General features: G+C 35.4%; 1 protein-coding gene across 1 annotated transcript in view; it reads right to left on the bottom strand.

Annotated features, from left to right (window-relative positions):
• Nucleotides 1-14,923, bottom strand: part of LOC111421771 (Sex peptide receptor) — a 78,838-nt gene that overhangs the window by 2,444 nt on the left and 61,471 nt on the right. The window contains exon 3 of the mRNA XM_071193929.1: nucleotides 10,468-10,665. Coding sequence (XP_071050030.1) covers nucleotides 10,468-10,665 — 198 coding nt within the window. The remainder of the gene's footprint in view (nucleotides 1-10,467; nucleotides 10,666-14,923) is intronic.

Here is a 14,923-nt window from a genome sequence, read left to right as displayed (position 1 = left end):
TTCCCAGGAAGCCTGATGATGAGGGCCGATAATGCCACAGCGGGCTATTCCTGCAATGCAAAGCGCCCCTCAAATACGGATTGAAGTGTGGCTAGAAAAGTCGTCACTTACACATCCGTGGACCAGGCAATTCAAACGTTTAAGCCGTTCAAATCGCCTGGAGAAGACAATATCTTTCCTGCTTTGTTACAGCAGGGGAGGTCTTTGTTGTTGCCAATTTTGGTAAAAATTTTCAGAGCGAGTGTCGCCTGGACATATATGCCGGCAGAATGGACTAAGGTTCCTACTTCTAATGCCTTTCGACCCATCAGCCTAACGTCATTTCTGCTGAAAACCCTTGAAAAAGTTCTGGAACGGTATATCCGTACGGTACCATTGGTATCTGGTCCACTGAGTTGGAATTGGCTCTACACAACTTAGTTGGTAGAGGGACGCTGCAGGATAAAAAAATCTTGGTTTGTGCGTTTCTGGATATAGAGGGAGCGTTCAACAACGCAATACCACAATCTCTTGAAAGAGCTGCTCTTGACAGGGGAGTGGAAGCAACTATAGGGGTTGGATCCGCAATATGCTAGATAGTAGAATAGTTTCTACTTCACTCCACGGTGATACGATACGCTTCAGGGCGGGAGGTGGCTGCCCGCAGGGAGGGGTGTTATCTTCCCTGCTTTAGTCCCTCCTAGTTGACGATCTGATTGCGATAGTCGAAGCCGTTGGTGTGGAAATACAAGCTTATGCTGATGACATTGTCGTTATGGTCAAAGGAACCTGTTTGCCGAGGATATCTGAAGTCCTCCAGGTGACCCTAGATACTATTTGCGCTTGGTGTAAGGGAGAGAACCTCTCAATAAACCCGCAAAAGACAATTGTTGTGCCCTTCACCAGGAAGCGAAAGTTGGATGGACTAATCCGCCCAACTATCCAAGGTGAAGAGTCAAATATCTAGGAGTAATCCTAGACAAAACCCTGTCATAGAATGGACATTTGCAGGGAGTTTTGCACAAAGCTAGACTAACCTTGTGGACTTGTCGCAGTCTTTGTGGAAAAAATTGGAGTCTTACCCCTGAAAGACTGTACTGGCTCTATGTGACTGTGGTTAGACCTATGATCACATACGGAGCAGCAGCCTGGTATAGGAAAGTCCGACAGACTTCAGTTATCAGTAAACTTTCACGAATTCAACGAGTAGCTGGATTGGCAATCTCTGGTGCGATAGGCACAACGCCAACTCTAGCAATGGAGGTTCTGCTTGGCCTATCTCCTCTGCATTTGCATATAGAGAAAGTGGCTAGAACAACCATTTACAGATTTAAGCAATATGCTCTAAACTGTTCCGACATGTCCTATCAATGGGCTGCGGAAGACATTATAAGCACTGATACTGTGCTATCAATGCCGTCAGATTTGGCGGTATCACTATCAGTGATTAATGCTCGATACCAGATTGTACTGCCTGAGCGGCAGTCCTGGATCGAAAATAAAAATTCTCTGGTTCGGGCAGACATTTGCTTTTGAGACCAAAATGTATTTACCAACAAACAGGTATTAGCCTTCTGCTATTTGAAGTCTTCTAGAAACAGTGTCTAGTCTTCTACCAGCAATATTTTGTCTTGTGCAAACTGTAAGTAGTTTTCTGCAAACCTTATCTAGTCTTCCATTAGCAGTATCTAATTCACTGCTTGCAGAATCTAGCTTCTTTCAGCGGTATTCCATTTCTACAATTAATATTTAGTCTTCTATTAGCAGTTCTTAACCTTTTGAGAGCAAAATGTATTTATCGACAAACAGGTTTAAGTCTTCTGCTGGTAGTAGTCTTCTAGAATACACACGCGGATTTCTTGATTCCCGGTGTCTATCTGTAATTTTTATTTTGCGTTACAGGCTCCCCCTCTGACTCTGACGCCGACCCGACGAAGAATCAGCAATATTTTTCTTAGGTCTTCCTCTTCTACGAAACGAGACGCGAGGTTGCGTCGGTTTATTATCTTGGCAAGCTTTCAAGGCTGGTGAATAGTATTTGCATAAACGAATTTCAGGCTGTTGAGGATCTGAAACCTGATAACTAGTAGGGCTGATAATTTTTGTAACTATGTAACGTCACGTTTTGGAACAAACTTTCCAGAAACTTTATTGTCAGTATTACTAAGTACATGCGTGTCAAACCAAAACTTTATCTCCAACTTCAGTGCCAGTAACTCAGAGCAAAGTCATCTAAAGCATTGACAATCCTCGTAGAGTATTCTCATCGGATACATTTGCACACTCTTATACATTTCGATAGCATCTACAAACGCTGCAACGTCCGCGTCTTTTGATCCATTAAATCTAGACGAGCATTTCAAAAAATTTCCAGAAAATTGTACTGTTTGACTCTGACCAGCATTTTGAACGCTAATAATATATTCTTTAAACTGTTAGTTAGTTAACGTTATCATTTTATCTTTCATATCCTGTTTAGTACTACAACGATATTTGGCAACATATTTGCCAAATATAGAATTGGACTGTGGACTGAAGAGAGACTTCGCCTACTGTGGACCAGTTCTCTTGGAATGAGACCCGGAAATATTTTAGGACTTGCCCGTAGTAGCATAAAAGTTCTAATGGGTGTTTTTATTGGACACTGCCGACTAAAAGCACACCTCAACTTGTTCGATTTAGCCGACGATGTTGAATGCCGACTATGTGCGGAGGAAGTAGAGACGGTTGAGCATGTTTTATGCCACTGCCCTGCCGTTAACCGTATCAGATTCTCGATTTTTGGGTCGCAGTTTATCTCCTCAAAAGATCTGAATGATCTTTCGCCGAGCAAGGTATTAATGTTCGTTAAGAGCATTGGACTGCACGGTGAAATTTGATAACGATATCTATCGGGGTACAATAGATCCTTGTAATGTATGTAATGTAATGTAATGTAATTGAAACTCTGAAGTATATAAGGGGTGTCTACAGTGTCCAAAGAGTTTCCAGAGGCTTCGACTTGTTTAGAGGGTCTGGATGAGTTCTGCAGAAATCAATGGGTTTACTACTGGTAAGAGTTCTTTCGTGTTCAAAAATACCTTATATCAGATCCAAGTGACTTTACATTGACCTCATACTGTTTAGAAGTGCTGTTGTGTTTGGATCTGTAGTGTCCAAAAAATTTTGTATTGTCTTCTTATCTGCAGAGGAATCAAGTGGGGTCCGGCAAAACGAACTATAGTTTTTGTCAGAATATGTTAACAGAATTATCGCAGTAATAACAGGCACCTTAATTAGAGCATGCGAAATCCATGGCGATGAAAACAAATTCAGGATCAGCTCAGTATTATTATGATTTGCTAATTAAGACAATTATGCCTTATTTTTTGCCACCGTAGAGGAAATCATTGAGAACTTGAATTGGTTGTGATGATTTTCATGTTTATTTAAAAATTTGAGTTAGTTTGATCTCGAATTTCAACGATAACATATACACGTAATCCTTGTTTTATGAACCATTATGTAGTAGTAAAATTTAATGATACAATTCCGGTAGTGGTTTCATAGTTAAATTACCTTGAGTTGCTTGCCGTATCGATTTTGAATCGGATGACCGTAACGATGACCTTTGAACTATAATATTTAATTTAAGGTAATTTAAGAAATAAAATTACTAAAAGTGAATATAAAAGATCTGAAATTTCTTTTAAAACTTTGCTTAAGTTAAAGAAAAATTAAAACCTTTTTTCGTTATATTTCTTTTAGCGTCGAATATTTAACGTTGTTATTTTTTAATTATCTGAGTTTGAAACTTTGATTATAAATTCCCTAAGCTTTCCATGTTCGTTCACCGACAGTTTATAAAGGAACAAAACAACGGTAACTAATGACTCCGCCGATATATCCATTTTTCTTCATATATTCACTGTGACACTGACTATGGGTGGTTTAACACAGTAAAATATGTGGATGATATGATTTATTACTCTCGTTTATAGAAAACCATTGGTTCTTCGATTTAATATAGATATCTCAATTTATTCAAAGAACCAAAAGGATTGCTTCTGATGCATAAAATTACCTTTATCGTTTATAGAAACGGAGTAACAGTCGCTACACAAAAATAATCTTAGGAAACGCGACCAATTTTTCAAGGATTTAATAAAACAGCCTCCTTTTTTCTATACCAAGCTTTCGGAATCTTTTTTATTCCTTCATCAGGGTTACTGAACAAATGAAAACAAAGCAGTGAAACAACAATTCTAATTAGTCTAAAAATAAACCAATCTACTTACAAATGGAAAGCGATTTAATCAGCTCAAGCAACATCACGCGTCAAACGTGTCAAAAAGCGTCAAAAAACAAACTTTATTGTTAACAATGAACCAAGTTCACTACAAAGTAACCAAACACGTTAAAATCTTTTACAACCAAAATGGCTGTGACTTAAAGAATCCGAACGTTACAACTAAAACGTTGAAAAATAAAAACCGTAAAAACTTGACTTGAACATTTACACCAGTCACCCGGCAGAGGCGCTGCGTAAAAAATTTCAAAATTGAATTAAATGAGATACAAAACACAAAAGTTAAAAAATATTATATAAGAAAGTTAAAGTATAAAAATTTTTTAAATCTACGTTAAATTTATAAACAATAATATGTAATTAGAAAAAAAGAGATGCTTCATTAACATTGGATCTATCCCGAGACTACCAATTATTGGATAAAAGGTAACTAAACTGACCGGCCACTATAAATTTGCCACAACTTCAAAGCTGGCTTTCTCGCGAACCGCGCATTCGATTTTGATGATTCCTTTTTTGATGGAAAGGTTGATTCTTCTGTAATAATCCTGCGATAGAAATTTTCGTTCAGATTTTAATTTCAGCATATACGGGGTGAGAAAAATGAGAAAAGCTTTTATTCTCGAAGTTTGTAACACCCTGTGGTTTGCAGCTGCTACAGCAGAGGGTATTACCTGGAATCAAACAGTAGCCCAATATTTTCTGAGCATTTTCTTTTTTTATTCACTCTATTATCTCTGTTACTAACGAAGATGCAGCATTTTAAAGCGATCGCCTGTGAAAACAAGATGAGTGACAATAGTAGCTGATGACCGTTTTATTGTTTTAAGCAATCGTAGAACGACAGCTGTAGAGGCTCAGCATCGTCTTCAAATGGTGCGTGTTGTTGATGTCAGTGAGAGAACCGTTCGCTGAAAACTTGCTAGAACTGGTCTGGCTGCAAGAAGGCTGCCAAAGGGCCGAGGCTGCTTCCTACATATCGACGTGCGCGTCTTCAATCTGCGAGCTTACATGTGAATTGGGAGATCGAGCAATGGAGGAATGAGTAGTGCAATAGAGGTCCTTTTTACGGATGAGTAGTAGCTTTGTTTACTATCACCCGATAGTCAGGAGCGAATATGAAGACGTAGAAATGAAAGATTTGTGGACTATACAATTATGAAACGCGAAAGATTCGATGGTGGTTCTGTGATGGTGTGGCCGGGAATTTCCAAAGAAGCCTATACAGATTTTTAATCATTGTTAAAAGTGGCCTTAAATCACTGACCTTGAAAACTAAAACTGGTACCCGAAACAGTTTTGCAGAAGCACTTACATTTTCTTAGAATTACAGAATTGCGTACGTCCTTCATTATTGTAAACATCTGTTCTCAGTTCTAATATGCGGTAAAAACAAAGACAAATAAACAAGAAAACAAATTTAATTTAATGTAATAATTAATAATAACACAAAAATTAATAGCGTGTGTGCCCCCCACGAGCCAAAATAACATCATGTAGTCGACGCGGCATCGAACTGATTAGGTTCGTAATTGATTCCTGAGGAATTGCGGTAAACTCTTCTTCAAGAGCAATTCGTAACTCCTGAAGGTTGTCCGGTAGGACAGGACGACGACGAATGCGTCTCTGAAGTTGGTCCCAAAGATGTTCGATAGGGTTAAGGTCCGGGCTGCACGCTGGCCACTCCATCCGTTCAATACCCACCTCATCAAGATATTCGCTAACCACACGTGCTACGTGCGGTCGCGCATTGTCATGCATTAGCATGAATCCGTCACCAATAAAATGGGAATAGGGAACGACAGCTTCTTGCAGAATATCTTGGATATAACGGTGGGCATTTAGCGTGCCATTTTCAACAAAGATGAGCGCTGTATGCGCTTCCGTCGAAATACCCGCCCATACCATGACCGAATGGTATGGGCCCCTCCATGGAAAGGTACTCTTTCCGAAATTGTGCAAGTCGCAAACCTTTCATTACGACGTCTCCACACTCATTCTCGATCATCAGGTGACAGGAGACAAAATCGGGACTCGTCAGTGAAGAGCACCTTACCCCATTATTCCATTTCCCAATTCGTATGTAGGCGCCCAAATTGAAGACGTACTCGCCGATATCTCTGGAGCAGCCGCTGTCTTTTGGCAGGTCTTCTTGCAGTTAGATCACTTTCAGCAAGTCTTCGACGAATGGTTCTTTCACTTACGTCAACCCCACGCACCATTTGAAGACGATGCCGAGTTTCTACAGCAGTCGTTCTACGATTCCTCAGAGTGTTTAGCACAATAAATCGATCATCAACTGCTGTTGTCACTCGTCTTCTACCGGAACCTTGCCGCCTAGTAAAACTTCCTGTTTCCACATATCGGTTCCAGGCATCCTGAACTGTTGTTCGGGGTATACCCCACGTATGGACAACATACCGCTGACTTTTGCCATCTTCAAATAAACTAATAATACGCGCAACATCAGTTATTGACAACGGCATCTTTGACAACTGTCAATTTACTATGCGAAACAACTGACATACGCTACCTAGTGCGCCACCTTAGATTTTGTATGCTTGTTTGTCTTGTTTTCACAGGCATTCGCTTTAAAACACTGCATCTCCGTTAGTAACAGAGATAATAGAGTGAATAAAAAAACAAAATGTTCAGAAAAGATTGGGTCACCGTTTGGTTCCAGTTAACACCCTCTGCTGTAGCATCTGCACCTCACAGGGTATTTCAAATTTCGAGAAAAAATGCATTTCTCATTCTTGCACCCCGTATATGCTCAAATTAATATCCGAATAAAAATTTCTATCGCAGGATTATTACAGAAGAATCAACCTTTCGATCAAAAAAGGAATCATCAAAATCGAATGAGGGGTTCGCGAGAAACCCAGCTTTGAAATTGTGGCAAAATTTTAGTGGCCGGTTTTTTTTGCCGGTCAGTTTATAAATTGAGCTTAAATTATCGATATCAGTTCTAAAGTTAACTGGTTTTATTTCTTTGTTAATATAGACCATCTCTAAAAATAACCTTTTTTGGTATACTTGTTCCCTTTCTATGATAGTTGTATTATTAAAATCAAAATGGTGACCTTCATTAACATGATGGGCAACTAAAGCACTTTTTTTCTCATTTCTAGCTACGCAATCTCTTTTATGCTGGTTAATTCTATTCGATAGATATTGTGTAGTGGTACCAATATATGCACCATTACAATTATTACAAGGTATTCTGTAAATTACGTGAGACTGGGCTAGAAGGGGAACATGATCCTTGGTTTTAGAGAATAAACAAGAAAGAGGTCTAACATTAAATTTTGCAAATTTTATAGAGTCAGTCTTCAGAACAGACATCAACTGAGGTGATAAGTTGGGAACGAAGGAGATTTTCATGTATGCAGTCAGTATTCCTGAGATTAACAAAGGATGAATGAAAGTTATTGTTATGATTGAGTATACCAAGCAGGTCCATCTCTACGGGGATAACCGTTGTTTAAGAAAATAATTTGAAGTTTTTTTAAGTTATCTTTAAGGAACCGTTCATCAGAAATCAGCTTCACTCTGTTACACATTGCCACGACAACATTAATTTTTTGATTAATAGGGTGGTTGGAATGATACTTGATGTATCTCCCAGAGTATGTAGGTTTAGTGTACCAATTCAAAATGATGTTTTGGTTGGGTTCACGTATAACCCTAGTATCAAGAAAAGGGACTGATGACCCAACCTTAGTCTCTACAGTGAACTGAAGGTGTTGATCAAAGCTGTTGAATACTCTGAGGACAGTGTCAACGGAATCGGAAGGAACTGAGGAGATGATGTCATCAACATACTTAAAAATGAAAGGAAAAGTAAAATCAAGTGAAGGAATACATTGATCCAGTAAATAATCCATCACTATTGCGAGGATTGGGCTCAAGGGACTACCCATAGGTGTGCCAAACTTCTGACTGTAAATCTTTCCATCAAAGGAAAAAGTAGAAGATCCAAAGAGGAAAGTTATTATCTCAATGAAAAGGTCTCTGTCGATTTGGGTTACAAGTTGTACGATGTCCCAATTATCAGTTATGATTTGTTTTACTAATGACAAGGGGATATTAGTAAACAAAGAGATCAACACAAAATTAGGAGGTATGGTTCTCCTTTTCATCTCTTCAACAAAGGTGAAAGTGTCTTTAATACTATACTAAGTCCTCTCTCTGAAAGCTTCAGTCAGAATACGAGCCACAAAATTCGACAACTCATACGTGGGTGAACCAACGAAGGAAATGATTGGTCTTAAAGGACAATCTCGTTTATGGATCTTTGGAAGGCCGTAGTATTTACTAATAATACCATTGTGGCAAATTAACCTGTTGTAAATAGGTTTCTCAATGTAATCCTTTTCAAGTAACAACTTTGAAAATTTATTATTTTTGTTTTGAATGGTAGTAGTAGGATCTCGTGAGAGAACCACATAAGTTGATTGATCACTGAACAAACTTAACGATTTATGCACATATTCTGACCGATTCATTGCCACAGTTACCTGGCCCTTATCAGCTTTTAGAATTAACAAAGGGTCTTCTCTTCCTCCACATCACTCTTATTAACAAACCAACCATCATTATTCCTCACTACTTTTTCAAATTTACATTGATTCTGAAGTTTATTAAATTTTTTGATATTAGTTAACTTAACACTACGAAAAACTTTATTGTAAGAAAATGTAAGTCTAAGTTCAAAAGTCTTAGACTTGTAAAGAGACCTTGAAAAATTGGTCGCGTTTCCTGAGATTATTTTTCTTCTTTATCGTTTATAGTTTACCTGCGAAAGCATTTGGCTCACATCCAAATTTTAGATAATAATCGTTAAGTTCCTTCCAAGAATAATAATTATAGAATCATAAAGCAATTTTCTTTTATGTCTCAATTCCAATTAAAATCTCTTTAAATCGTTCTTTATATCGCGAAAAAATACAAATAATTTTGCAACGTGACAAATTTCACAAGCACGTTTTAGTAAGTAATCCAATGAAATGATTAAATTTAATTTTGCATGGAAAAAGTTCAAGCATTTTAACGTAGTAAGAGCATTACCTACCTTTTTACTGATCAAGTATGCAAATCCATCCTAGCAATTTCAAGTGAAGTAGTTTACTTTCTTTTTAACCTTTTCTGTTGATAAATAAGTTTATAAAAAAAGATTTTTAATAAAAAGGAAATATTTGAAACGTTAGGAATGAATATTTACTGAGAGTGTAAATAGGTAATTTATCCCAGTGATATTTAAAATGACACGTTTATTGAATTTGAAGTTATCGTTTATTCTAACACAAATATAGAATGAAGGTTATTTCCGGATAAATTTTATGTTTCGTGGATTTCATAGCTTCCATGCAAATTTTTAATTTTTTACATCAAATAATAAAGCAAAATATAAATATTAATTCTTTCAAAATCGGATAAATAAATAAATACCCACAATAAACATGTAAATATTTTAAAACATCCCATCCACTATTCGAATAGAGATAATAATTTTGTCTTTTATTTGTCAGTTAATCGTTTCATTTATTTGTTTATTTCAATAATTTTTTTTTGGTATTCACATAAAATCGATTTTCCTCACTAATTATCGTTACGCTTTTATACCATTTGAACCACCTGACACTACTTCAATAATAAAGAGTACCACCTAATTGGAAGTTGTTTGCTATTCGTAATAGGATGCAAATTTAATGATCGTTAAGAAAACCCGATCATTTTCGCTTTGAATCATCACTCAAGGTGATTTGTTTATTTTATTGGCCATCTATTTCAGTATGAAAACGTTCTGTGATTATCTAAGATTATCCTTGTTATCGTAATTCTCTTTCAAATAACTTAAGTATACAATTTTCTGTTTAAATCACAGCCATTATATCTTATTTTTAAAGTAGGAGGAGCATTTTAAAATTGGCTAAAATTGTAAATAAAGTTTAGCTATGTTGTTATTCCAAATTGCATTGATTAATTATTAATGCAAACATTTCATTTATAATTGAACTCCTAACCAAAACATTTAATTAGCAAATGAAATTGTTTACTGAACGGTTTAATAATAACGATTAACTCGAGGTAAATTGTTCGGAATAAATTCAAATTGTGATTATTGAACCACAAAGTTATAATCAATATTTTCTAATAAATATGTTTATGTTTGTGTATTAGGCACGTTCAAAACTTACCGACTTGTAATCTTCCTCGGTGAGCCTAGTACCTTGATGTATAGCCGCTACTATCATTATGTATGTTAGACATTTGTACACGTTGGGTAATGTACATAACTTGATTGCCATCGGCGCGTGACAAACGTAAATGTATCTCTGTACAGCCAAAGCTAATGTTAACCAGATACTCGCTGTGTGGAATAAATTTGGAATGACCTGAAATAATGTAAAGAAAAAAATTTATTTCAAAAACGAATAGTATTTTTAATAAATGATAAATATTATCCTAATAGCCGTCATTAAAAAGTTATTTAATGGGAGAATTTCTAATAAGGTATAACCTTACCTAAAAAAGTTTTTTTTTAAACAATTTTACCCTTCAATTTTTAAAAAACGTTAAAGTTAATCACATACATTCTACTGTGTAGACGATATACAGGCTCTGACATGACGATATGTATGTGGCAAATTACTGGCACTATTTTTCTGAAAATTTGCATATGGCGTTTATTCGAGGTGCTCGTTTCAGCTAAATATTTTCAGTTTTCTCCAACTTCCAGTTATACTGGAAATGGACCCCACTTCGTTATTTTAAATGGAATGTACCAATTCATCAGAACCATGTCAGAATTACCAAGTCATCATATGATGACCCTTGAAATAGTATATTAAAAAACAAGTTTCGTAAGACACGCTTGAAATGCACGAATTCAAGTTGAAAAACGAGTGGCGAAGCCACGAGTTTTTTAATTAACGAGTGCTTTAAGTCTTATGGAACGTGTTTTTTTTGCTATTTTTTGTAATTCGCGTTTTTATACTTTTTTTTTAACAAAAATAAAGTAAATTTTGGCAATGTAGGGAAATAGGTATGTAGCAGTTGGTAACACCGGAACACTTGAAAATAGAAACTTTGAATTGACCATTAGAAACTGTTAAAACACAAAATATATTCACTTGAAAAAAATGTTTGATGTACAGGGTGGGCAAATTTGGGTGTTATAGTAGGCTATCTCAGAAACTATAAGAGATACGAAAAAAGTAGGTGCCATGTCCCGGTTTCTTTTTTCGAGACTAACCCAATCCCGCAAACACCAAACCTCTATCTTCTTTTGTTTTTAAGTTATAGCCAAAAAGTCAAATTTTCGTGACTTCAAAAAATGCTCATATTTTGTTTATTTTTGAAATTAGAGAAATGAGGTTGATACGTTCTTAAGACACTTTTTTAAGTAGAATGTACTGCCGTTGAAAAATTTTAAAAATATTTGATGATTTTTGAGATACAACACAAAGTTGTATTTTTTTAAATACAAACTATACTTGATTATGATGTTAATGAAAAGAGCATATTTTTAGCTTTCCAATGATGTATCGCATGTATGGTGCATTTGCGGAAAATAAGCGTTAATTTTCAATTCCAAAATAGTAAGCGCTAATGTTCAAAATTTTGATTATAGTAGGCGGGTTTGGACGGTAATTACTACCTAATTGCTATATGGTTTTGCACGAATATGACAGAAAGTTGGTCTTGTACCATTAAGCTAAGTGTCCACTTGCGAGAAATGCTCTCGAGAGGAGCTATCGAGAGTATATTTTCTGGTGGACACGCATCTGAGAGTAACTATCAGAGAGTCCCCACAAACTTTCGGAGAGTAAACACGTTGAGATTTGTACTCAAGTGGACACGCACAATTTATCTATTGTGAGAGTAACTGTCAAAAACCGAACACGGTTCGAATTTTGCTGCTAGTAGCTGCTAGTTTTCTCAATATAACACGTTTAAAGATAACACCTAAAAGAAAATAGTCCCAAGAAGAAATATTTGAATTAATTGAAGTGTATGAAGAGAATTCAATTCTTTGGAATATCACATCTAATGAACATAGAAATCGGGAAGCGAAGGATGCAATTTTAACAAGTATTGGACAGAAATTTAAACGGGATTTGTACCATTAGTAATAGTAACTTCTGACAACATAATTTGGTGTTCTGACAGTAAAATTAAGTCTTCTGCTAAAAGTATTTGATTTTTAGTAGTAGTGTGTAGTCTTCTGTAAGAAGGATGTGCTTCATTTGCAATATCTAGTTTTTTACTAGCAATACTTAGTCTTTTGTCAGCAATATCTAGTCTTCTACCAACAGTATTTCGTCTTCTGGTAGTAGTGTGCAGTCTTCTGTAAGAAGAATCTGCTTCATTTGCAACATCTAGTAGTCTTTCATTAGTAGTACTTAGTCTTCTGCCAGCAATATCTAGTCTCTTTCAGCAATTGAGGTGTTTAAGTTTATATTTTCTAATAATTTTCCAAAATACTGCCAAGCCACTATTAAGCTATCACGTGTACGACAATAAACTTATAGTTTGCATTTATAAGTGCCATTAAAGCAATCGAGTTCACTTTTTTGTGAATCCAGTATGCCAAATAACTATCAATTTGACAACGAATGTTGATATTTGTTGACACCCAGCTCTAATCCCAACAGCTTCTTTTTATTTTTTTCAGTTTGTTTTTTTTTTTTTTTAATTTTGTACAACACTATTGCACTTGCAATTTTGTTTACATCCATGTTTACAAACACCAAGCACTGAAAGAAAATAAATTTTACTTTCCATAGCACGGACACAATTCACTAGTGGACACGGTCCTGAGAGAACTGTCTGAGAGAAAGCTCTCGGAAGTTTTATAGAAGCTCTCGGAAAGCTAAAACAGCTCAAGTGGACACAGAGTTGAGAGTAGATATCGAGAGTTACTCTCAGAAGTTTCTCTCAAGTGGACACCTAGCTTTATGCAGGATAAAGTTGGTTTTGTATCAACGAATAAAAACTTTGAATAGTTGATTTAAATTTCTCAGTGTCTTATCCCTGACATTGTTCACCAATAAAAATGATTGAGGAATTTTTAAGCGGGAAACTCGTTTCAAAAAATTCATGAATGAAATGATCAGTAAACTCACATTACTATAGTAACTAAGTGGCATTTAACGTTTTCCTCACCTACTATAATTAAAATTTTGAATATTAATCTTTAATATTTTAGAATTAAAAAATAACGCTTATTTTCCCCAAATACACCATGCGTGCAATACATCATTGGAAAGCTAAAAATATGCTCTTTTCAGTAACACCATAATCTACTATAGTTTGTATTTAAAAAAATACAACTTTATGTTGTATCTCAAAAATCATCAAATATTTTTAAAATTTATCAACGGCAGTATATTCTACTTAAAAAAGTGTCTTAAGAACGTATCAACCTCATTATTCTAATTTCAAAAATAAACGAAATATGAGCATTTTTTGAAATCACGAAAATTTTACTTTTTGTCTATAACTAAAAAACAAAAGAAGATAGAGGTTTGGTGTTTGCGGGATTGGGTTAGTCTCGAAAAAAGAGACCGGAACTTGGCACCTACTTTTTTCGTATCTCTTATAGTTTCCGAGATAGCCTATAATAACACCCAAATTTGCCCACCCTGTACACCTCCCAAAATAAGAGAAATTGCTCAGAGTCAATGTTCTCATCATTGTGGACCTTGTATTCGATGCTAAGAACGTGTTTAAACATCCATAGACAAAAATTGTCACATTGACAACTAGAAAAATTAATGACCCAATGTCACCAACTTGAACTGGTTCCATAAAATGTCACTAAAATCTCATTACACTCATTACAGCATCGGATGCTGTAATGAGTCTCATTACAGCACCCGTTTGAGTACTGTTATAGCTTCCATTACCGTAGCGAATTACAAAAAGTTTTTTAAAAAATTATACAGGTGGTCAGAAATTTGCGTCGAATTTCCCTATCTCGAAAAGCAGAAAACTTCATTTTTTTAAATGGCATCCCCAATTTTTTCCTTCACCAGCGTATTATACGCTGGAAAATAAGGGAACTTTGTCATAACATTCGTATATCTAAAATGTATGGTTTTCGTAGAAACTTGAAAAAGTTTTAATTTTCTTGATTATTTAATTTAAAATTATTAGTTGGCTTTGATTTGAGGGAAGTGATATGAAACAAAAGCTATTGAGTGCTAGAATGTAAGGATACTTTGTGATTAACATCAAAACGAAGGAGTTTACTACTTTCGAAGATACAGCCCATGGTTCTGCATTTACAAATTCTCCTCAAAGCTCGATCTCCACACATTTTTTAACTTCCATAATAGAATAAAACTTATAACAGCAGAAAAGACATGAAGGTACTATATTTAACAATGTAAATAAAATATATCTCTTTTTACAGAGAATTTGATGACGTAGTAAAAAAAATTTTTTCGGTTTTAACCACTGATTATTCGCTTAATAAATTCGTTATTGTTTTTTGATTATAAATATATGAGGTTAGATAGGTCTACTTCTAATTGTTTTAGAATAAATCTAAAAATAAACTTTTTTTTAATGTCGTCAAAAAAAATTAAATTACAGTTTTCTGTAAATTATGGTACTATAACTAAAAATTATTTTACTAAAAATTTA

Source organism: Onthophagus taurus, chromosome 2 (genome assembly GCF_036711975.1).
Source record: "Onthophagus taurus isolate NC chromosome 2, IU_Otau_3.0, whole genome shotgun sequence".
NCBI classification, from domain to species: Eukaryota; Metazoa; Arthropoda; class Insecta; order Coleoptera; family Scarabaeidae; genus Onthophagus; species Onthophagus taurus.
The sequence above is the reverse complement of the archived record's forward strand: the minus strand, read 5'-3'. Positions and strand labels throughout refer to the sequence as shown.